General features: G+C 26.1%; 1 protein-coding gene across 3 annotated transcripts in view; it reads left to right on the top strand.

Moving 5' to 3' along the window:
• LOC135931368 (general transcription factor IIH subunit 4-like) overlaps positions 1-25,668 on the top strand; it is a 64,520-nt gene extending 38,852 nt beyond the window's left edge. For all 3 annotated transcript variants that reach the window (XM_065468427.1, XM_065468428.1, XM_065468429.1), the window contains 3 exons: positions 4,590-4,716; positions 24,499-24,639; positions 25,437-25,668. In XM_065468427.1, the coding sequence (XP_065324499.1) occupies positions 4,590-4,716; positions 24,499-24,639; positions 25,437-25,547 (379 nt within the window). In that variant the 3' untranslated portion in view covers positions 25,548-25,668. The remainder of the gene's footprint in view (positions 1-4,589; positions 4,717-24,498; positions 24,640-25,436) is intronic.
• Positions 25,669-26,646: the final 978 nt, after the last annotated feature.

Genomic DNA, 26,646 nt, shown 5'->3' with positions numbered 1-26,646 from the left:
AGCCTAGTGTTGTTAAACGGCTCGTTTTGAGCTGATTTTTAAAAACGGCTAACTCAATATTTCATCCAGAAGAATGTTACGCAAGCCTGAAGATTTTGTTCATAGAAGGAACAAAGATTTAAAAATATATTATTGAAATCTCGGAGGCTTAGGCAATATTTTTCTGGCTAAAATATTGAGTCAGCCGTTTTAAAAAATCGGCTCAAAATGAGCCATTTAACAACACTAGCAAAGCCTGTCCAACTATCGTTAGACCGATCTTGCTATATGGATGTGAAACTTAGATATTGCATTCCGATAAGAAGATGCACCGAAATGCGAATCATCAGGTGGAACCTACCCCGCTGCATCGTATGATGACCAATGATAGTTTAAGAAAGAAAATGAAAGTAGCTACTAATTCAATTCTCCCTATATAGTGCATTTGTCATGTATTACATGATTCTTAGGGAACATGCTATTGGATCTATGATTATATTGGAAAAACTCTTAAAGCAGCATTTTAAATCTTGGATTTAACTCATATTACATTTTTAAACAATAATATCTCTTCAAATTTTTAATATGTAATTTTATATTCTTAATTTCCAGAGTTGGGCAGGTCCTCCAGGAAAAGAATCTAGATACAGATACAGATTCTTTATAAAATAATGAATCTTAGATACAGATACTAGTATCTTTTTCAAAATATCAAAAAGATACAAGATTAAAGATACTTGTATCTTTTACTAAATTAGAGTATCTTAAATACAAGATACTTTTAAATTATAAATACCAATTAAATTAGAATAGTTTATAAAATACAGTTTTTATTATTTATTTGTGAAGAACATAGCATACACATATAAGAATGAATATTTGCAATAATTAATAAAATATTTATTAATAAATTAATTATAATAACCAGGGATTTTAATATTAGTTTTTGCCCATTAATAGCTTAAACAGGGAAGGGAGAGTAGTATATTTAATGGGAGTTGAAAATTTGCAAATAAGAAAAAAAATTAAATCAAATGATTTATTAGAATGTGCAGGTTATTTTCTGTGTTGTTTTAAATATAGCTTATCTTTAATAAGTATTTATCATTACTTATTTGTGATTTTTATGTATTATTTAAATTAGTTTATTTTCTAATATGACTTATTAATTCTTGCGTTTGTAATATTATATATATAAATATCATTTAAATCTCTTTTCAAATTTATTTTATATATTTCTTGCAAAATCATTAATTATATATAAAAAATATCATAATAATATACAACTTTATATTATAATTATTATTAAAAAAATATACATAAAAATGGATTTCGATTTTATTTATAAAAATAAATGATTTTATATATAATTTTTTTTTAAATTTTATAACATTTTATTTTTGTTAAAGAAGCCATTTTATATCGGATCAAATTTTATAATATTGGCGGATAACCGATATTTTAAAATGGGTGAAACCGATCCGATCCGATAAAAAAATCGGCACATCCCTAATATATTTTATATATAATTATTTTAGCGAGTTCTTATTAGAGAAAATATTTAAGCTACAATTGATATATAAAAATATTAGATAATTTTAAAAGACTCTTAATAAAATAATTATAATAAGGTAGAATTTAACTTTATTAGTTACTTTTATTTATTTATGATATAAGTAAAATTACATTACAGTATTTATTTACAAAATTTAATCAATTTAAAATGCATTAAAGAAAATTATTATGTTTAATAATTAATTAATAAAATTCTGCCATATTGTTATTTTTTTTTGCGCATTCTGTTTATAAAGGAGTGCGAGATTCTCTTCAGAATCTGTTTTTAGTGAAGCTGGTCATATTGACAGTTATTATCGCTGCAAGCTGACCTCTGATAAATTGGAAATATTGGTATTTCTAAAAAGAAATCTTCGTTAATATTTATTTCAAATTTCATAATATAATTGTTTATTTACTTATTATGTATATAGATTAATGTTATTATTTATTATATAAAAGTGATTTAATATTAAAAATATTTTATATACTTTAAGAATTGCAATTTAATTGAATATAAACTATAACTCATCATTATAATATATTTAAATGACATAAGTTATGGTATAGTTAAATTATAGATGTTATACTAATAAAGTATATTAAAAATTAAAAGTATTGGTGTCTTTAGAGAATACAAAATATCGGATCGGTAATCGGCCGATATCAATTTAATATCGGGAATATCGGATCGGCCTCCAAAAAGTGGTATCGACACACCCCTAAAAAATATATATCCAAAATGATTTTAATTTGTAATCAACCATCTTCTATAAAAATTTTTAATAACAATTATCTAAGAGGGACTTAAGTATAGGTATTATTATGTTGATAATAATAAAATAAAAATATTACTTTAATATGTTTAACAAAGTTTGTAAAGGAGTTTGTTGAACCTTTCATAACTTTTTTACTTGTGCAATTTTGACATTCAGCTTGTACCTTGTTCTTTTTCACATGAATTACTTTATAAAATTTTCCATCTAGAATTTTAAGATTCGGATTTGATTCAGGAGAACCCATCTCCATAATTTCATCTTCACTACTATGATTGATTGTTAAACATTTTACAAATTAAAAAATATTACTTATAAAATATATCCTTCTCTTATTTAGTTTTGGTGTTGTTATTTTAATCTATCTATCTTTGTGACCTATAACATTTCCAACTAATTTTGGTTATCAATATATTTAAAATATAGCGGGAAAAAATAACGAAAATAATACAAGATTTCACGAAGAAAATAAAGTTACATTGTGTGATAAATGTTTTAAACAAGAATATTAAAAAGAATCTGTATCTGTATCTCTTTAAAGAAAATGAAAAAGATACAAGATTCTTTTCAAAATAAAGGATCTTAGATACAGATACTAGTATCTTATTAAAAATGTCTATCTTATTAAAAATGTCAATAAGATACTGATTACAAGATACAAAAGGATCTTGTATCTTGGATCTTAGATACAAGTATTCGCGGTATTGCTTAACTCTGTTAATTTCTCATATGCTGCTTCCGAAAGTATATTCAGTTTAATGAATTCTCCATGGTAAAAGGTGCCCACCTTTGTCAATATAGTTATTGGAAGCTGAATTAATTATCAACCAACCCAAGATCTGAACGGGGGAGATTTTGCTATATATATCAAAAAACAATTACTAAAGCAAAGTCATCCTGGTTTATGTATATATATTATAATGTTAAATTGCTAGCTATTTTAACATTTTTTCGAATAAAATGATAGTATATTCGTTAATTTATTTGTCCCGGAAAATCCCACATTATTTTTTCAAACTATAATTGTCCCACAAAGTCATTTTGAAAAAATGGCAATCCTAATAGTTAATGGTATAATCACTTAGATACCTGGATGACCCGTAAATAATATCAGACCCCTTAGGGCTATGGAGCTGTTATAAGTATCTATTTGATTTTACGGTTTTTTAAACCTGATGTGGACTAGGGCTAAATAATATAGTTTTCTTTTGGAATAATTTATAATGGATTTAGTATTAGGAAACATATCGTTGGTCTTAATGCAAACCCGCCTTTTTAAAACTACAGGAAAAACGTTAATATTGATAAACTCTAAGAAAATAAGCTATTTAAATAAAAACTTTATATTTTATAATATAAATAATCATTCTTAAAATTATAATAATGGTTGTGAAGGAAATACAATTTTTGCCAAAATTTTAAAACAAGGATAAATTGGAAGTGTTAAATATTGATGGTATTTCTATTATATTATGTTACGACCTTTTAAGATATGATGGGAAACATAATATTAAACACCTATGAATGCAAAATAAAACCATTTTAGAAATTTTGCCAGTTGGGTGGTTTTGTAATGAGACTCACACTATATTAGAAATTGGAGTAAATAATATAAATGGTTTACTGAATTAATCAAAATTAGGCACGGGCTATTGCCTGGTGTTTAGCCATCGGTATATAGTTATTATATCATTACTTTATTGTCATAAAAAATTTTAATGGAAAATATTTTCATGTCATTAGATACTTATAACTTTGATTCGTTAATAATGTTCCTGAAAATGCATTCGCATTTATATATTCGTGGTAATATTTTTGCATATAATGCATTCGAAAGCCGATTTAAGAAATCTTGAATTAGATTCTGATTAGTGTGTCGATTTTATTTACATTCGAAATGATCCTAAATAGAAAACTGGGTTAGAAAATTTAAACAATAGCGCCCATTTCAGATTTCGAATGCGAAGCCATTAAGCTGAGTCACCAATTTTAAAATACTCGAAATTTATTAGTTTCTGTTTTATTTAAATCCCAGACTTCTCTTTCATATAATGACAAATTGAAGTTTAATATATATATATATATAGATAGGTAAATATCGGCATTTCATTAGATCACCACAGTTTAAATACTTATAGAAAACAAACGTATTCTTTATTATACCAATTTCAGATAATGTTAATCAGGTGGCATGGTGTTTTTATGGCTCTAATATAAAATTGATCGAAGCGGAGCATCAACGTAAATATCCTTTTTATATGTTTTATTTTTCGTTGCAAGATTTCCAAAGTTCTGTATCGGAATTATAACACGTGATAGTATACGGCAAGCTCTAAAATTCGGTATAACGGCCAATCAAATCATTAACTACCTCAAAGTTCATGCCCATCCTATTACCCTCAAAAATGTTAATTTTATAAATTTGTTTTTTTAAACCGACTTAATATAATTATACTTATATCAATCCCTTTAACATCTACTTTGTAAATAATAGTTTTTGATGGGGAATATACTTATTTTTAATACCGGGTTTACCGGCCTATATTAACTTGATATCAAATTAGCCCTTAAAAAGTTATCGGTAATATTCTAGCTTCTAATTACTTACTTTAGGACAAATTATTTTGACAAAAATTTATGAGGTAATATATGTTATCGTTAGAACAAAAAGTAAGTTAAAACTATTATCAGATATATTTTTTACCCAAAATAACTATTTTATATCTTTCGGATATTAAATAATTAGTAGTTTTTTTTAAAAGTTACTTTTGAAAATGACTAGTTACAAGTTATATCTTCAAAAATTTAACTGTTATTAGTTATATTTTTTAAGAATAGCTTGTAACTCATTGTTATTTAAAAGTAACAAGTTACATTGCAAGGTAACTCATCATTTTCAACATATTTTCTTATTACACAAGATAATTTTGTCAAAGGAATTTTAATGAAAATACAATATAAATAATGAAAATATGCACTGAAAGAAAATTAGAGCAGAACTAGAACCCCCGGGCCAAATTTAAGAACCAGAAGCTTAAACTCTCTTAAAGTTTATAGAAATTGGAACCTATTTTGAAATTTACGGATTTTTACGAAAGTGCAAGTTATATTTATTGTTTAAAAGTTGGGATTCACAGAATTTATTTATTTGTTGCAAAACATTTCCATATATTTCTAACAACTTTCTTATCAAATTGTATAACTTGTCTGTAATTATTGTAAAAATAACATTGATAGTAAGTTAAACAATTTTGTTACAAATATATAGAAATGTTTTATAACAAATCATATTATTACTGTATTCATACCCGGGACCACTCTGAGAAAAATATGCAACAAATTTCCTTTTTTATGGGGAAAAAAAATAATGTTTAAGACTAAGAGGCTTGTTCTTTTTTCTCAAAAAAATACGCCTCCCTAAATAAACATTCTATAGGTTGCTCGATGTAAGCACGACAATATATTTAATCAACAATAATTTTAAATTACGGAAATATATATAAAGATATTTTTAATTCTGATATAAGACAGGGAATTTGAAAAGGTACTATTTATTATAAAATAAGTTTATTGAGATACATATTAATACTTAACATACTTTAAGAGGTAACTTGAAAGGCGTTACACTCCCAAAAACGTAACTAGTTACGTTTCAATATAACTAGTTATGGTTACTTTAACATCACTACGAATAATCAAAAACTCACAATTTGAATATTTTTGATACTCAAAAGATTATTAAATTCAATGATTGAATTAGGGGAAAAATTAAAAATCTAAATGTTAAACTGGTCTTTTTATGTTCGATTTACAATTAGTATTTTTTTTATTTCTTAATTTAAAACATTTTAAGGCTAATATTTATTTTTTAATCACCAAATGATATTACTCTTTTATCAATTATATTTCATTAAAATGTTTTTAAACGATAAAAAAAAAGCTCTTTGTATAAAAATATTAATATCAACCACGTTCGGCTGATCCCCTTCAATTTTTAAAAAATTTGGCAAGCAAAAGTTAATGTTATTAAGAAATTGTCAAAATTTAAGCCTCCTAACATTTATATTTTTGGAGATATCAGAGTTCATAGTGTCAAAAATGACGTTTTTTTTACCATTATCTGCCTTTATTCAACTAACATACCTTAAATACTACACAATTGTAATAACAAATTTAAGATTATACTTTTAGATAAAAAAAAATTTTCTTTGATTCCCAATTTCCGGTCATTTTATTTTATATATAAGAATTAAAATTGATTAGAAAAGTGTGTAAATATTTCCTCAAAAGGGGGCATCTTTGTATATATTCAGTTTTCAATCGTTTTCTTAACCAATTTGATATAATTTAAAGGATGCATCTTATAATTGAAGATAACAATTAACGAGGTTTCAATCAATAAAGAAATTCAATTTAAAATATTTCCCATATAACATAGATTTAACAGGGATCCTAACCGATATCCGTTATTTATAACGGTTCAGTTTGGTTACGGTTCAGTATGTAAAAAATTATAATGGTTACGTTTTGGTTACGGTTCTTAAGAAAAAATTTATAAAGACTCTGTTCGGTATCATCTAATTATAAAGGTTTATAATGGTTCATAACGGTTAGAAATTTTTTTTTATTGAAGCAACATATCGTCTAATTTATTTTTATTAGTATCTATGAATTATATATAAAAAAAATATATAAGATTCAAAATAACTCATCTTTAAATATATTATTTGAATGCATAAGTAATATATTTTCTAATATAAATGGATTCATATTTGTTCGTGTGGCGATAATTCAAATTTTAACATAAAGGTCCTTTCTACAGAAACTTGTGTTGTGGGAACCGCCAGTACTATAAGAGCAATTTTATATAATTCTGAATATTCAAATTTTTTTGATTCCTAAAATATAAATACTAAACCAATTTGAACCGGTTTAAATCTGTTTAACCTTTTTTTTTATAAGGGTTCTTTTTACTTCTTTAAATAATTATTATATCGGTTCGGTTACGGTTCAGATATTTATAATGGTTTAACGGTTCCATTACGGTTCACTCCGGGTTCCTGAATTAATATTAACAAAATATCTACAATCCGGTTTAGAGTTCTTGAAATTATTGATATCTTGTATCGTAACACGTCAATACCGCGAAACTTTTACCGCAAAATGTATTATCGCGAATGCATTATCGCGAATGTCGATTATCGCGAAAAGATATTATAGCGAATGCATTACCGCGAATGCATTACCGCGAATGCATTATAGCGAATGTATCATAGCGAATATATTAGCGCGAATGCATTATAGCGAATGCATTACCTCGAAAATATTATAGCGAATGCATTACAGCGAATGTAATACCGCGAATGCATCATAGCGAATATATTAGCGCGAATGCATTACCGCGAAAACATTATAGCGAATGCATTACAGCAAATGTAATACCGCGAATGCATTATCGCGAATGCATCAGAATGTATTATAGCGAATATATTAGCGCGAATGCATTACCGCGAAAACATTATAGCGAATGCATTACAGCGAATGTATTATCGCGAATGTATCATAGCGAATGTATTAGAGCGAATACATTAAAGCGAATGCATTATCGCGAATGCATCATAGCGAATGCAATATCGCGAATGCATTACAACTAACATTATCACAATGCAATAGTGAAAATAGCAAATGCATTACAGCAAATGTAATACCGCGAATGCATTATCGGGAATGCATCATAGCGAATGTATTATAGCGAATATATTAGCGCGAATGCATTATAGCGAATGCATTACCGCGAAAACATTATAGCGAGTGCATTACAGCGAATGTATTATCGCGAATGTATCATAGCGAATGTATTAGAGCGAATACATTACAGCGAATGCATCATAGCGAATGCAATATCGCGAATGCATTACAACTAACATTATCACAATGCAATAGTGATTTATATTTGACAAAATTATATTTAACCCATTTATTAAGTTCCAAAAAACCAGAGAACCAGCTTAATTGTCTATATTTATTTAAAGTAGCGTTTTAAAATTATTTACCTCTAAAACACGTCACTTGTTATTTATGAAATTCGTATTTTATTAAAAAATATGTATACTCAATTTTTTTAACGATTAGATTAAGTCGTTTTTTACAAAAGACCCTATTAATAAATATTTTAATATTTTATATTTTAAGATTGATTCTAGTAAAAGTTAATTTTTGCCCCAACAAGCCCCAAACCCCAGGCTTGTAGATTATATTGGTTTATTAAGTCTCCTATAGGATAATTGTTATTATCAATAATACACCATTTGTATATAAATAATTCATAAAAAATTTCAAAATGTGATATTTTATTTTAAAAAATGTTTAAGTTTTAATGAATTTTTTAATTTTTTTCTAATTCTTTTGATTATCAACCACCAGAAAACGTGAAAGTTAAAGGGAAAAAAATAGAATTTAAAGCTATAATAGCCAATGAATACTTATTATATCATATTTTTAAGCATAATATAATTAATTCGACCTAATCCTACTAGCCCCTAGTTACTGATATGATTAACCCTTTCCACGCTAAAAAAATATGTTGATAATTTTTAAAATTTTTTAAATAAGATTAGATGAAGGGGAACATTGGATTGAGACCTCTATCTTATTAAATCTTTTGTAATCGTCTAAATTATTAATTTTATAGCTTTAAAACATAAAATCTTATCTTTTTTAAATTTAAACATTGTTAAATTTAAAAATAATAAATGCCAACTCCTGTTTCAAATATAAATCTTAAAATGATAAAAAATATATTTAATTATATATTTTGGTGGTTTCAATAGAGATGATATGTGAATTTAGTTCAAATTTAATATTTTGTAAGTTATTTTCAAATCATATTATTCTGCCTGAAAGGGAATGCCTACAATAAATATTTTTAAACACTATGATTATGAAACTTTCTGAAATGGGAAAAGAAAATTTTTTAATTTCATATTCTGTCTATTTAATTATTTCTAAATCACTGTGCAAATTGGTTTATTATTCATGATACGGTTTAAAACAATTTCAACTTTAAGAGAGACAGAAGGCCACAAATCCATATTTTTATGCCGTTTAATATTATAGTGAAAAATATTTTAATTATGCTTTAATATTATTTACTTATCTTAAATTCTGTATAAAACAATTTATAAAATACAGAGAAAGTATTCAAAATAACGAAATTTGAATATTTAGGGCAGGGCTTTAAATAATCAGAGCTAAAAAATGCAGACCGAAGAACACAGGTATATTAATTTACTACATTTATATTATTTATTTTATTACTAATTATGACATTGAAATATGTTAAATAATTTTGTCTGTACTGTAAAAAATAGCTAAATATTAATAAAAGTATAATTTTTTTTGGCATTGATAAAGCTATCCTTTCAAAAATAACCCAGCGGCTGAAATAATATTTTTCTATTAAAATCTTTAGACATTTTTGGAATTGGATAAAAATAAAGTTATTACCAAACTATAATTTACTTCTGGCACCTTACTTTAAAAAGATGAAAGGTGCAATAATTTTTTTTCAATTTTTTTAAAGATTTATACAAGTTAATTGATGATACTACGAAATAAGATTTATAAATAGATTACATGACTTGTCTATTAACTCATATTTTATTATATTTTATTACTCTAAAATAATAATTTAATTTTTTTTAAATTCTGGAACCCTAACTGAACTTGGGATCAAGACTAGTGCCTGAAATCTAACTCGTTATATTAAAATTTATTAATGTTTATAACCCTTAATATTTTTGATTAGTAATTTTTTTAAATCTCACTTTCGCGTTTCAATTTATATATAGAATTTAATTTTATTTATAAAACTCTTCATATATTATTAAAGATCAATTCACTATATTGGCACAAAAATGAATTTTTCTAACCAAAAATCTAATAATAATAATATGAGAATACAATTACAATCTGCTAGCTATTGTAAAATTAATATTTAAATTAATATTAGATGCTAGGCCCTTCAAGTACGATAAAATATCGCGATTTCTGTAATCCGATACTATTCTTTTTAGTCTTTTTGAGAGATTCCGGTATTTTTTTCTTGGAGAAGCTTCATCATCACCTCCTTGTATTAAAATGATACAAATATTCAATGTGTAATCAATTTTCCTTTTTTAATTTAAAAAAACTAAATTATTCTAGAATTTTTTTCTTAAATTTTTTACCTGGAAATTAAATATACCTGTTATAAATCTCCATATTGTAGGATGATAGGAAGTCATCAATGAATTAAAACTCCTGTGCCATCCCTCCACAGAATTATTTGTATTCGCGTCGCCATTAAGTGTGAAAATATAGCAATTCCATAAGGGAATGGGAAAAATTGGGATTAACCTTTCCCTCCTATAAGATTTCCCTATATATGTGTTTTCAAAATAATCAATAATCGGCTGTAAAATAACATTTTCTTGATAAAACGGAGACATTATTAATGTCTCAAAAGTCATTGTAACATCCGTTTCTGGCACATAGGCCAAACATACCATCATTTTTAAAAATAAACAAAATTGTGTATTGGTTTTATATTGCATTGATATTTCAGGAAACCTTTGTATTTTTCTCTAAAAACTTTGACCAAAATGAAATAAACATCCTCTTTGTTTCGTTAACGGGAAGACCGATTTGAATGCATTGATTGCCGATAACTCAAAATCGGTCATTATAAAATCAGGAGAGATTGTTACATATGATCGAATAATTTCAAAAACTCGCTTGTAATCCTCACTCCTTTTACCGGTCATCAACATGTAAACTAGGGGGAAAACCGTTTTATTTTTTACTTCGTGAAGCGTATAAAGTTGATGAAAAAGAGGAGGTGTACATTTAAAAGTACCATCGGCGAACCACATCGCACATGAGGAGAGAAATTCAAGATTTCCATTTTATCTTAATTATTTATAATATAAAATTGCAGTATTAAAAGTTTAATCTAATAATTTTTAAAATAATTACTTGCAATTTACCAAATTTTGATTTTCAGTTGAAATATATAAAATTTAAACAAATTGTTCAATTTTACCTCATCATCATGAATGATAAAATTCTCGCCTTTCTCGATAATAGTATATTCTTAGGGTAAAATTAATTCGGCCAAAGAAGTTGGGCACGGTGGTGGATGATTGTGAGAGCTTCTTGTACGGTATATTATCCTTTTAATAAGGCTGGAGTTAGGAATCTTCATTGCGATGGATTCATCTAGATTTGCCGATATCTCCGAGATAATCATACTGGGAGTATCGATAGTTGTTTTCGCTTTATGCTTAATTTCGTTAACAATTTTTCGTGACTCAGTTTGAGCAATATCCGGAATATGATTGTGCTCGAATTTATTTGGAATTTTTTCATTATTTCGGCATGTGAGCCTGGCCATACACTTCAAATTTCGTTATTTTGAATATTTTTTCTGTATTTTATAAATTGTTTTATACGGAATTTAATATAAAATTAAAATGTTTTTCACTATAATATTAAACGGCATAAAAATATGGATTTGTGGCCTTCTGTCTCTCTTAAAGTTGAAATTGTTTTAAACCGTATCATGAATAATAAACCAATTTGCACAGTGAGATTTAGAAATAATTAAATAGACAGAATATGAAATTAAAAAATCTTCTTTACCCATTTCAGAAAGTCTCATAATCATTATGTTTAAAAATATTTATTGTAGGCATTCCCTTTCAGGCAGAATAATATGATTTGAAAATAACTTACAAAATATTAAATTTGAACTAAATTCACATATCATCTCTATTGAAACCACCAAAATATATAATTAAATATATTTTTTATCATTTTAAGATTTATATTTGAAACAGGAGTTGGCATTTATTATTTTTAAATTTAACAATGTTTAAATTTAAAAAAGATAAGATTTTATGTTACTCAATCCAATGTTCCCCTTCATCTAATCTTATTTAAATTTTTTTTGCCAGATATAACTTGGGGGAAGGTTGTATTATAACCACTTATTTTTTAAAAAATATTAAAAAAATTTAAAACTATTTACTATAATAAAAAGAAAAAATTATCAACATATTTTTTTAGCGCTGGAAAGGGTAAATCATATCAGTAACTAGGGGCTAGTAGAATTAGGTCGAATTAATTATATTATGCTTAAAAATATGATATAATAAGTATTCATTGGCTACTATTATAGCTTTAAATTCTATTTTTTTCCCTTTAACTTTCACCTTTTCTGGTGGTTGATAATCAAAAGAATTAGAAAAAAATTAAAAAATTCATTAAAACTTAAACATTTTTTAAAATAAAATATCACATTTTGAAATTTTTTATGAATTATTTATATACAAATGGTGTATTATTGAAAAAAACAATTATCCTATAGGAAACTTAATAAACCAATGTAATCTACAAGCCTGGGGTTTGGGGCTTGTTGGGGCAAAAATTAACTTTTACTAGAATCAATCTTAAAATATAAAATATTTATTAATGTATAATTTAAGTTAAGTGTTTGTTGGGCTATCTCATGGTATTTAATAAATTCAATTATAAATTGTCAAGCTTATGATGATATTGACAAAAACGACTACTAGCCCTATTCCTACTATTGGAAGAAAGTTGATAATGAGATCAAAAATTTTGATTATTTACCGGGCGACTAAAAAACGTCGCGTTTTGAAATCTTATTAACTCCGAAACGTGTCATTCGTTTTTTATGAAATCTCCTGTCTTAATATTCTCAAAATATATAATTTTATAAAGTGGTTTTTAGAAAATTAAGATAAAAAAAATGTAGTCGTATATATATATTTTTAAAGATTTCCTTTAATTCATAAACTATAACATAAAAACAAAATATTTTAAATTTTATAAAGTGGCTTTTAGAAAATTAAGATAAAAAAAATGTAGTCGGACATATATATTTTTAAAGATTTCTTCAAATTCATAAACTATAACATAAAATATTTTGGCATTATTAAACAAATCTCATTATTAAATACCACTAACAATATAAACATACGATAATTTTCTAAATTATGTATTTTATCAAATATATGATAATGATAAAATTTTGACATGAGAAGAAAAATTGGAATCAAGTTTAATTCCTGAATTCTCTAGGAAAAAGTGGAATATTAATCCAGTTCACCAAGCTAACCCCATGGTTATCATATAACTCATCAAGCTCCTTTTGTTTTTCAACTAAGATTTTATCAAACAAAACCATAGATTCGTAATACGAATTCCACTAGAATTTATCAGATGCCTACCCAATTTCTTGATGTTACCTGCCATATTGATAGACATTTTTTGTTTATTCCACAAAGTAAGACACTTTTGGAAAGAACTTTGTGATATTATTTTATGTTATCAGCTAAAGCTAAAAAATTTCTGATGCCCATAATTAGGGGAGACGGGTGTTATAATGAACCCAGGGATATAGTGAGAGTGGCTTTATTTTCTAGAGTATTAAACTCTAAGAGATAATTTTTTACCAAAACTATATACTTATATATTGCATATGCGGCTATAATTTTTATTTCTATCGGACCGCTTGAAGAATTTTTATAATGCTTTATATCATTCGTACCTTTAAAAGTAACTTTTTACACTTTTACTATTTTTCAAAAATAAAGATTAATATACAATTTTACCACACAAAAATCATATTATATAAAAGAAAAAATCCTATTTTATAGAATAACAATTTACCCGAACAAAATTGATAATATAAATACTTCAAAATATGCACTTAATCAAAGTGGTGCTACTGTGGCTATTTTTATGAGGTTAGGTCAATCCTTTTTTTTTTGCTATTTTTTAAAAATTTGACATGCAAAAAAAGTCAAGGAGAGACCAACTAAAAGAAAAAAAATCGAAAATGTTATTATATGATAAATAATTGTTTGGTATACAAATAAATTATATCAAGCATAACAATCAAGACTGCTTTCAATGTCAGTTATTAGTTACATGGCTTTGCAATTTTATTGTTTTTTTATTTGCAAAGATTGTGAATGTTTTAAATGATTTTATATAACACTTTTATGTTTTAAATCATTAAATATATCCTAATAAATATAACTTTTATATATGGGAAATTAAGCAGAGTTTATAATAGCCTCGACCAAGGGCTTGTTCGTCCCCGGGTAGGGTTCACTCGGTTACGAAAAAAATTCCAATAAAAATGATATTTTGAAAAAATTATTAGAGATGTATTTTTGAAATTTAAACATATCATAAAACTAATAGAGTTGAACAAAATGAGATATTTTTTATTAAAAATGATAAAGTATTTATAATTTTCTTAAGGTTTGCCTTTAGGGTTCGCCATAACCCCGTTCTCCCCTACAAGTTTTCAATAAATTAAAAAGAAAAAACTTGATGTTTAATATTTAAAATGATTAGATGAAAAAGAGAAATCTATTTTATTACTTAGAATCTTTTTTATATATTTTGAGTCAAAAAAAAGAAAAGCCTTAGCCTTAATTTCAATAAAAAAATGTTTTTTAGAGCCAATCCCCATTTTAACTTAATTTTCAGATTCAACTAAGTCAGTCGAAAAGTCGATAAATATAAAATTGTAACTTTCATGAAACTCCATTCGCGATATGATAATGCATTCGCTATAATGGATTCGCGATAATTCATTCGCTATAATGCATTCGTTATAATGCATTCGCTATAATGCATTCGCTTTAATGGATTCGCTATAATGCATTCGCTATAATGTATTCGCTATAATACATTCGCTAAAATGCATTCGCGGTAATATATTCGCGATAATTCATTCGCTGTAATGTATTCGCTATAATGTATTCGCTATAATACATTCGCTATAATGCATTCGCGGTAATATATTCGCGATAATGCATTCGCGATAATTCATTCGCTGTAATGTATTCGCTATAATACATTCGCGATAACATTTTCGCGGTATTACATTCGCGCTAATACATTCGCTATAATATTTTCGCTTTATTTTATTCGCTATAATGCATTCGCGGTAATGCATTCACTATAATATCTTTTCGCGGTAATCGACATTCGCGATAATGCATTCGCGATAATACATTTCGCGCACTAATTAAGATAAAAATAAAATTAATACATCATTTGGTAGATTGAAAATCGCGAAAGGTCTATCGAAAGTAAAAAGAATTGGCGTAAATTTGAGCTTAAATTCCGGGTTATCTTTACTGTATACTATGTGAAAACCCTGATGACGCGACGCTATCGGCTCTTTTGGTAAATGCATTTTTTACTAAAATTGAAATTTCACCTATATCAAATGGATGGCGCCATACAAAATTATGGAGTACAGATAAAATTTTGTTGCTACCTTATAAATAACAGGATTTCTTTTTTCATACTGTATCAAATTACCGATCAAAAAGGCCCATTTTCCTCTGACTCTGCCGGAATTAATTGAATTGGTAAATAAGAAAGCCGTTTATTTTAGCCTGCGAACACATCTGATTCTCGAGGTACAGAACCTTAAAGGTGCGAAAAATGACAATTTTAGCACTTGTATAATTTTTAAATTATTTATATCTCAAAATTATTCAAGGCATGAATTCTATTAAAATGAGTTTAAATGAAGGATAATATATCGTTCAGGCAAATTTTTCTGAATATTATGCCTTTATTTTTCAATATGAAGTACAAGAGTTTCACTGGAATAAAGCGCAAGTTACCATTCATCCTTTTATAATTTATTGCTAGACAATTAATAATTTAAATCATTTAAGTTGCATAATATTAAGATAAAATTGAAACTGATATATTCATATTCGACAGAATCGCCAATATCTCAATTGAAAAAATAAATGGATATATAACATATATGTATATCTAATAGTAGATGGCCATTGAAATAGTTAGTTTTTGCATCCTCAAGAACCCTTAAATTCTTATACATATCCATCCCCAGAGACCTGCAGGCCCGGGTACCAAAGCCGGGCCGGGCCTGAAATTCTGAAAATTTTTTTAAAAAATTTATATAACATGAATTATTATATTCGACAATTAGATATGGTTATAATGATTATATATAGTTATGATTAATATAATGTTTGGTGAAAATTAACAAGCTAACACTCATAGTATCTATTACATAATAAAATTATAGTTTTCCTGCCATGGAATAAATACGCAAAGGATTAAATACATTATTATATAATATATGTTATATTTTTTATTAATTAAAATATCATTTTTATTTTTTTTATAAATACATAGTATATTCTCAAAATATTATTTAAACAAATTTTTTATAGTATCAATTTGTAATATACTAAATATCTGTTTAGAATAAAAAAAAATAAAATTAGTGTTGTTAATCGGCTCGTTTTGAGCCGATTTTTAAAAACGGCTAACTAGTGTTTTATCCAGAAAAATATTATGCAAGTCTGAAAATTTTGCTCATAGAAGGAGCAAAGGTCTAGACATATAGTATCGAAATTTGGAGGCTTAGTCACTATTTTTCTAGCGAAAATATTGAGTTATCCGTTTTTAAAAATCGGCTCAAAATGAGCCGTTTAACAACATTAGCTAATATACTTGCTTATTAAATGATAATACTCGCCGAAAAATATGATAAAATACGAAATAATTAATTTTTTGTATATACCAGGTCGAATATAATTTTAAAAAATTCCGAGCCGGGCCTAAAAAATTTTTTTTTTAAAATCCGGGCCGGGCCCCCAAAAATTTTTTTTTAATCGGGCCGGGCCAACATTTTTTAAACTCGGGCCGGGCCGTAAAAAATTAATCCGGCCGGGCCGAAAATTTTTTAATCTGCAAATTGTGGATACAGATAGCACAAATTGGATGTGGCCAATTTTTCAACTGCTATTCAAATATATATAAATAATGTAATGAATTTTTTTATTTGTATTTCTATGACATTAATATGAATAATGAAAAATTGTAAGAAAGAGATTTATTTGGAAACTTGATACATTATTAAGATAGGGGCATTTGTCCCCCCTGCCCCTCAGTTTGATTGCTACATTTAATAGAAATTCAAAATATTTTCGTATGAAAAGTGAAATATCCTGTTATTAGTAAGTTAGCAACAATATTTAACTATAATCCGTAATTTCGTATAGCGCCATCTATTTTATATAAATATATTTTGATAATAATGCATATTCCGGAAGAGCCCATAGAGTCGCTAGATCACATAGAATATATATTTACAAGAAGTGTCTAAATAAAGGCAAAAAATTTATTTTTCGAAAACCAACTCCCCTAATTCTTTAAATATACGTGTAAAGACTCAAAACCGGAAGTTAGGAATTCAGATTGGCTCCAAATTTTTTTTTATCTACAAAATGATGAATTTATTTAATCTTTACCTGAATAGTTTTTAAGATATAAGCAATTTAAAAATTTTACAGGCCGAAAAATCGCCATTTTTCGCACTTTTGAGACCCTTTATCGCGGGAATAAGTGTGCTAGTGAGTTAAAATAAATGGCTTTCTTATTTTTTACCGATTTAAATAACAGCAATTTTTAACTATTTTAAAAGAGGCCCACCAAATCATGATCGATTTGGCATGGAATGGCCTAATTTCTTTTATTGATTGAAATTTCCATTGATTGTTATTTTCACTTATAAGATAATCGTTTAAATTATTTCAAATACGCTAAGAAAATCCATTAAAAACTGATTAATATGTAATTTTATACAAAGACGTCCCCTTTTGGGGAAATATTTATACACTCTCCTAATAATTTTTCCCGATTTTAAAAATGAAGCTGGCTGCGTCCCAGATAGATTTTATTTTTTTAATAAATATTAGAGAGGAGTTTATTAATGTGTTGTATTATTTCCAAAAAATTGTTTTTAATTCTAATATATTAATCAAATGACCGAAAATTGAAAAAATTTTAAAAAAAATTTTTATCTAAAAAAGTATAATATTCGTAGGGGAGACCGGGGATAGTGTGTTCCCGGTGTAGGTATTTCCTTCTCGAATAATTTAAAAATTAATAAAGTTTAAGATTTGAAATTTAAGCCAAATGTGTATTTTAATAAGGTGCTTAAGTAGGTCCAAAAATGTTTCGGATAGCTCATGAAAAATTTTAAATGCAAATTTAAATTTTAAAATACCAAAAGTAACTTTTTAAAATTTTACATTTTCACTAATAACTTTTTTTATAAACGTTATTTAGACTTAATATTAATTCTATATGATAAAGAAATATATATTTTATTATATATAGAAATTCTTAAAATTAAATTTTAATTAATTGTGAAGGCCTGAGGCAAGTTTTGGCGGGGTACATATAAGCCATTTTTAAGCAAAGATTATTTTGAATAAAAAATTTAACTAAATTTATAAAAACATTAGAAGTCACTAGTTTATCTAGGACCAACAATATTAAGATGATTGACTTATTTTTTTGTAATTATATGACAGATTTAAGTGACAACAAGTACTTTCGGGTGATATATGATATAGATGAACCCTAATAAATTTAACATATTGACAATTTATTTTTATTTATTTACTTATAATCAACACTTTTATACAAAAATTTTTTAAAAATCTAATAATAAAAAAGCGCTATGACGCGTAACGTGAAAGGATAATAGGTACCCTTAGTGTTTTTCATAAAACTTAAATTTTCATATTTTTAAATTTCGCATTAATTAAAAACTAAATGATTTTTTTCTTAAATATTAAACCATAGAGATATATGTAAAAAATAAAATTACGTAAAAACATTTTAGAAAAATTCCTTTGTCTATTTTTTATAGCACTTCAATTTTGTCCCCGGTTTCCCCTACATATTTTTGATATTAAATTTGTCATTTACAATCATTTAGTTTATAAGATATGCTTAATTGAATGAAGGCAGATAATAATAAGAATTAGTGCTGTAAACATTTCTAAAAAAATCCAACGCGTTTACCTTTAATATTTTTTAAAACAATATATTAGCCATATGTTTAAACTTAATAGTTTTATTTAAGTGAATAAAATATTATTTTTATTTATATTAAAAAAATTCTTATTAATTTTTAATATATAGAAACATTTATATATCATATAAAATTTATTAATTCATTATTAAAAGGCGAAATTTCAAATAATCACAACTAAAAATAAGTAAGTTCTATAAGATATTAACTATTTTATATCTATGTATATAATATTTAATGATTTTTACTTTATTTGTCCATTATAATCATCATCTAATATATATAATCTCCATAATCAAAACGATCGTTTTCGTATCTACCTAATGTATTTAAAATTTAAGGAGACTATATATTGTAATATTATTTTTTTGCTATCTACGAGAGTCGAACCACAAACCTCCCGTTTCAAAGGCGTATGCTTTAGCATGTACCAACTTGAATATAATTAAAATTAAAATATTAATTATATATATATTAATTAATAGCTGATATTTTTAAAATTTTGCCGTTTATTATCATAACAACTTGACGGTGTTGAAGGGTAATTATTTAGTTTGTGTGTATGGAATATATTTTATTAATAAATTTTATAAAAATATTAAAATTTAGGAGAAAAAGAGGTAAAATTGTTGCAATACATTGAGCATTAAAAGCATTAGAAATATCAAAATTTAAATTTGTGATGGAAATCATATTGGATAAAATTTTAAATAGAGATGCTTGAAGATTTTTGAATTTTAAATATGGCTTAGACATTGGCCTGAAAATTTTTTTTTGCAGACACAAGGCTCATGCAACTTTCATATTCTGATTGTATTTATAAATGAATTATGACTTTTACATATTTTATTTCAGTTCTTAACTACAAAAATTATTATGGCCTTTGACGGGCTTGAAAAAATTTTCTCAACATGATTTTGAGCATGAACCTGTTGGGAATTTTTTTATATTAAATATTAGGCATAATATTTATAATTCATAAAAATATTTTCCAAGCCCAGCCCCACCCATAATAATTTTAAAAAATTTTTCTCAAACCTGGCCAACGCGTAATAATTTTGAAATTTTTTTCTCAAGCCTGTGGAGATAGGTAAATCTCTAAAAACCATATTCATTTTTTATTCTTTTAATCCCGCTCAATCCTACTTCAGACTAAGACCAACTCATTAGGACTAATAGTGAATGCTATTTTTCGAGTAAAATTATTTAAATTAGCTTAAGAAATTTTTTTTAAAATTATTATGGGTGGGGCTGGGCTTGGAAAATATTTTTATGAATTAAATTAGACTGGGTTTAGGGAAAATTTTTCAAGATTATCAGCTTGGACGCTTGGGAATTCTATTATCAATTATGGATCAGATATTGACCTAAAACAAATTTTTTTGCGGCCTGGGGACCTGGCCTGAAGGGGGTTATAAAGAATAAAAAGATATTATTTTCAAATAACAGGTAATAACTATCATAAAAGTAGGGAGAAGCACTAACTAATTACCCCTCAACACCGTCATTCTTGACGGATTATTAGCTAGTAATTTAATAATGAAATACAACAATCTAAAATACATTATTAACAGGATACTTCTAGATTATATAAAATAATAAATATTACCATCAAGTATCTTTTTAAATTAGAAATTAAATATTTTGAAACTTATATTATATTTTTTGGACACATTTTACATTTGATAAGAGAATTGGTTTATTGAAGATATGATGTTACTATAAAGTATTTATTATATTTGGACCATGATAATGTAAATAGAATCAAATGATGATAATAAAATAACAACATCCATGCTCACGTTAATCTATAAATAATATTCCGGCTGGTTAAAAAATTAAAATGTGATAAAGAACAGCTGATTAAAAAATAACCCTTTTTTTAAAAAAAAGATTGAATTGATTATTTTTATTTTCAAATGATAAGATTTCTAAAATTGAAAGAACTTTAAAAAACGAAATACGTTAAGGAACGCGTTCCATATTTCGTCAAAAATAAAGGTATTTATCATTTTTTTCAAAAAAAACGAACAAACATTAGTAAAAAGTACGTCATTTTTGCCACTTTGAACCCTGATATCTCCAAAAATATAAGTGTTAGGAGGCTAACATTTTGGCCATTTCTCAGTTACGTAACCTTTCTTTACTTACCAAATTTTAAAAAAATAGAAGGGTGTCGGCTGACAAACTCATTTTTTTTGCTTTTTTGATATGGAATGTATTTTTTAGGCATATTATTTGAATTAATTTGTGTAGATATTCGTTTGCCATGCAAATTATTGAAGGAGACATTAATAATCGGTCAATAAACAATTTAAAAATACATATTGAAGGGCAATGCTCTTTTTAAATTTTTTAATGGAAATAGGATCATAAAGAGGTATATGTCTTGTTTTTCCAAATTTCAGTCATTTATTTTTTACTTTATAGCATTAAATTTTAATTCAGATTAATTTCTTTATTATTTAATAATATAACTAATTATTTGCGAAAGAAGTAAAAAATCACTTATTTTTGTAACGGTAACTCTTATTATATTAGGTAATATAAAATCAAATGAGCTCAAATGTCTAATTTTTATTGAAAAAGGTCGGCCAAAAATACTTTTTTGTAAAAATCTTTATTTTTTTTAAATCGAGGGTAATTAACTAAGGTTGGCATGCTAAAATGCTTATATTAAAATTTTTATTTGTCTTGTTTTAAATACAAACATTTTATTTTATCTCATTGACTATATTATCTGTATATATTTGAATTGCTATATTTGAGTTAATCCTGAAACTATTTTTTTGGTCTTTTTGTAAGATCTTTTTAAATTTAGGAAATATCAAAAATATATATAAACCCTAATAAATAGATATAGATAGGTGCAGTTTATAAATATTTATAAGTTAAAATATTAAATGAATTAGAATATAACTTTGTTTTAAAATTTAATTTTAAAATATGCTCAGAATATGTTAAATTATCTAAATGGGCAAATATTAAATATTTATAATATAATTACTTTACCTCGGGAGTTATTTTCCTTAGGAGTAAATTATTTTATTGTAAGATTTAAATCCAAAAAAATCATGATTTAATCAAATAAATTATGATGTTTTCCACCCCTATAATAAACTACCTGATGTTTTAAAATTTGCCCCAATCTAACATAAAAAGGATTCAAAATTCTCTGAAACTTATATACATCTTATTTATACATTTAAATAAATCTTACATGTAATACCGTTGTCGCGTAAATTTTATGCACGAATGATTTGGCTCCATAATTGAAATCTAAATATAATTCATATTCCAAAATAATGCCTGTTTTTACTTTTGGGATATAATGTAATATTAAACTTTTATTAAGATAGTAAAAAAGATGATGTCAAGAGTTATAACATACATAAACAAAATTATCATCTTGAAAATAACGCCGGTGAATTATGAAAAAGTTTAGAAATGGTTCTTTTAGCTTTAAGTCGAGTTGAAACCTTCTAAACATTGTTAGAATTTAGATAATTTATTTTCCCAAATATTTTTGATTTATCAAAATGGAATACTTCATTTGCCTTGCATACCACATTATTGCGAGTAGTATTGCGTAATCGGCTAATTTTAGCCTACTCCAAAACGGCTTAGCCGAGTTTTTAGGTGAAAAATTGACTATCGGCTAAAGTTAATTAGTCAAAAATTAGGCATCTGCCAAGGAGTTTGGCTATTCGTCCGTCAGCAATATGTAATAAATATAAATAAAATAATTTTATTGAATGATTAAGGCTAGGCTTAGTGTTGCGTAACGGTGAAGGACAATTAATCGAACTCCCCGATGGCTAATTAATTTTAGCCGATTTCTCGGCTGAGCCTACGATTAACCGATTTTTAGGCTAAGCCAAATTAAGTCTGAAGTTTTTAGCCGATTACGCAACATTACTCTAAAGTTCCAATACAAACTTAGACTCGTCGCTAAAAACAACTTTTGACCATTCAGCAAAGGTTCAATTTTTATATTTCTTTACGAAATTGTATCGTTTCTTCTTTTGGTTAAGTGTTAATAGAGGTTTTTTTAAATATCATTTAAACTAAAAAGTACACAGTTACCTATATAAAAATTTAAATTATTTTATAACATTTATTAAATAAAATATGAATCATTCTGTTTTAGGTAGAGATATGTATGTATGCTAGTTTCTCTCAATTTATGAGTCAATGGAACAAGATTTGATCCGTGATTTTCTCCTATAATTCTTTACAAATCACGTCGTTCATTGCATTTTATATTATAGATTATCACATACTTTAAGATATAAATTATTTGAATGAGATTTCAGGATTTATATTTATTAATTTTTCGGCCAACTTTTACAGATGTTATATTGTTATGACATGACATAAATACATTTTAAACATTCTATGATGGCGGAATACCTTTATTAAATATTTTAAGATTTTGGTCAATTCTCAAGTCTGGTTAAAAAGGTAGAGTGGATGGTATGAAATTCTTTAGTTTTATTAAACTTGATTGTTGCTTGTTATCCTATATGACTAAAAAATATATTTTAAGTCATTTTAAAAATTTAAACAATCGTAATTAATTATATCTACAATCTTAAAAATTAGATATAAATAAATTTAATTTTTTTTAAGAAATTTATCTTTATTCAAAAATATTAATTTAAATCTAATTGAACATTTATATATAATATAAAAAGTCTTCTATACATAATTAGCAATTCATAGGATATCGCTGGGATTAGATCATTGCTAGGAGCAATAAATTTTATATTAAAAATGATAAAAAAAATTTTACTGGTTATTAATTTAAATATACTTTACTGGTAAGATGACTAATGAAAGAGTAGGCATACTGATAAATCAATTGAACGATCTGATTTTCCAGCTGTATTTAAGGATGTATAGAATATCTTACCTATGAATTTCCCACTTATCCATGAATGTGTTTTAACTTACATTAAAAATCTATATAAATTACAAGTATTTTTTTGTAATTAATGGGGTAAATACTCAGAAAAATGTTACATATATAACCGACATACTTTTTATTTAGTAATTATATATATTTTTATATAGTTTTAATATTTTAATGTTTTATCATTTTTTTAAATTATACCAATATTAATATTATCGAAATAGAATTTTAAAAATCATGACAAAAAAAAACCAGTGAAATATAATGGCCTTCATTAATAATTATATCAATATTCTTCATAATTCTGTTGATAGGCTAACCCCGTTCCCATGACAGTTAGCGACCAAATAATGCTCTGGGAGATGGAAAAATGTCGTTTAAAATTTACCGAAGGTGTTTTATACAACCAATTCTCTACGAGGTCTGATTTCGACATCATTCAAGCATGTGCTCAGGTTTAAGTCTAGTCTGATTTATAATAATTACTAAATGACATTATAAGCACATTCTTTTCACATCTTACAATATATATTCTTTAAACATTTGCAAATCTTATTCAGGGCAGATACCTTCATGGATCAGGCTTGCCTGTGGCCAATATCCAGCCCATGGGTCTAATATTATTTTTTCTAGTAGGCCTGGGTTTATGAAGATTTTTTTAATGGACTTGGGCTTAAAAATTTTTAATTTAAAATTAGCTTATTTAAAACAGTTGCTAACTTAAAAAGATAATTTCAGTATTACAAACAAAATGATTGCCTAAATACGCTGAAATATGGTTTATTTTATTGAATACAACAAAAATATTTTTTGGGCTTGGGAAAAAATAAAAATCTTTGATTTAAGGTATGCTGGAAATCGGAATTTTAATATTTAGATAGTCTATTTTTTCTTATAAACTAGGCTAATAAGAGATATTATAAAATCTAACTCCTTGTATCACTTTTCGAAAAATTTGTAAATATTATTTATTTTCATATTCTTTTAATCTAACCCTCTATAGTCGGAATATATCAGACATAATGCACTCATTTCTTTTTTTGGAATGGCTAGGAGTTTCTTCAATTAATTCCAAATTTTTAAATCACTTTTATCAACCATTATGAGAATAACATTGAACCAAATTTTTTTTATTAATAGTTCGAAATCATCTTGCAGTTTTCGCATATATAAAAATTTTTCTGCTTTTAATATATTTAAAATTTTTTATCCTTCCATTTATATAAGATAATATATAATCTTGATTAAACAGAATATTAATGTCGTTGAATGGAGCAGCAGGAACAAGAGGGTGTTGATAGTTAGTAAAGATGGGCACGACGAAGTCAAAAAATTTTGGAAATCCCACAAAAGTTCTCCTTAATACTCGTTTATCGTTTTTAGAAAATTATTTGACGGAATTATACAAAATTTTGTTAAAAAATATAAATCTGTTATAAATATTATTATATAATAAATATAGTGTATATAATACACACCACAATAAAGAAGTAATGTCCTTTAATTTCAATTTTTATATGCTTTGTATAAAACATCATATTTTAACGATTGCTATCAAATTTTGTTTAAAAATTGAGTTTGATGCGGCTATGCGGGGAGATAGAAGTATGTATGTTATAAATGTTGTGTGGTCAAATTTCTATGTTTTATCTTGATAAGCATAACATAATACCATGTGCTTGGTATGGACTGTTTGCACATAGTAAGGATTAGAGGTCTGCAAAGTCCTAGATGGGTGACATCTGAAATTTTTTTATTTGGGCCGGGCTGGGCAAAAAAATTATATAATTTATGAATATAGAAATGATATCTATAAAGTATAATGTTTTTAATCCACACCCCAATATTTTAAATGATTGTTTATATTTTGGCTGTATTTAAGAAATAATTTAAAATGGGCCGGGCTGGGAAATCTTAGTTAAAAAAAAACCAGGTTGGGCAAAAACTAAATCTTCAAAGGGTGGAACTGAAAATTTTGCCATTGGCAGACTTCTAATATGGATAATTATAGTGTTGCGTATAGGAATACGGAGGGGGGAATCGAATGGTATGAATGTGAAAAATATTGCTGAGATTTAGGGTAAAGCTATGGAAGTGGGATGGTGTTATAAGTATAGATAAAAGGGTCATCAGGCTAGGAATTGTGGTAGAAGTGACTTTATGGTAGTGAAGTTAGTTCAGGTCGTCATATCGAGGAAGGTGAAGTAGGTGGTGGAGGAAATTGTATTGAGGTAGTAAATAATTTTATTGTGGGCTATTAATTGTGTTGGAAGTAGAAAGGATTCTGACGGTTAATCGTTGTAAGAAAATTATTGTGGACAGCGTCTACATGACAAAATTCGATGGTATCTTTGCTTCTGCCCATGGGAAAAGTGTTTGTGACGGAATAGGGAAAACCGTTAAACGCTTGGCGGGTCAGTTTACAACGACCTTATGATTATCCTGATAATAAAATATTTAAG

Source organism: Gordionus sp. m RMFG-2023, chromosome 1 (assembly GCF_954871325.1).
Source record: "Gordionus sp. m RMFG-2023 chromosome 1, tfGorSpeb1-WG-v2, whole genome shotgun sequence".
NCBI lineage: Eukaryota > Metazoa > Nematomorpha > Gordioida > Chordodea > Parachordodidae > Gordionus > Gordionus sp. m RMFG-2023.
Note: the sequence above shows the minus strand (reverse complement) of the source record. Positions and strands in the feature narration are given on the sequence as shown.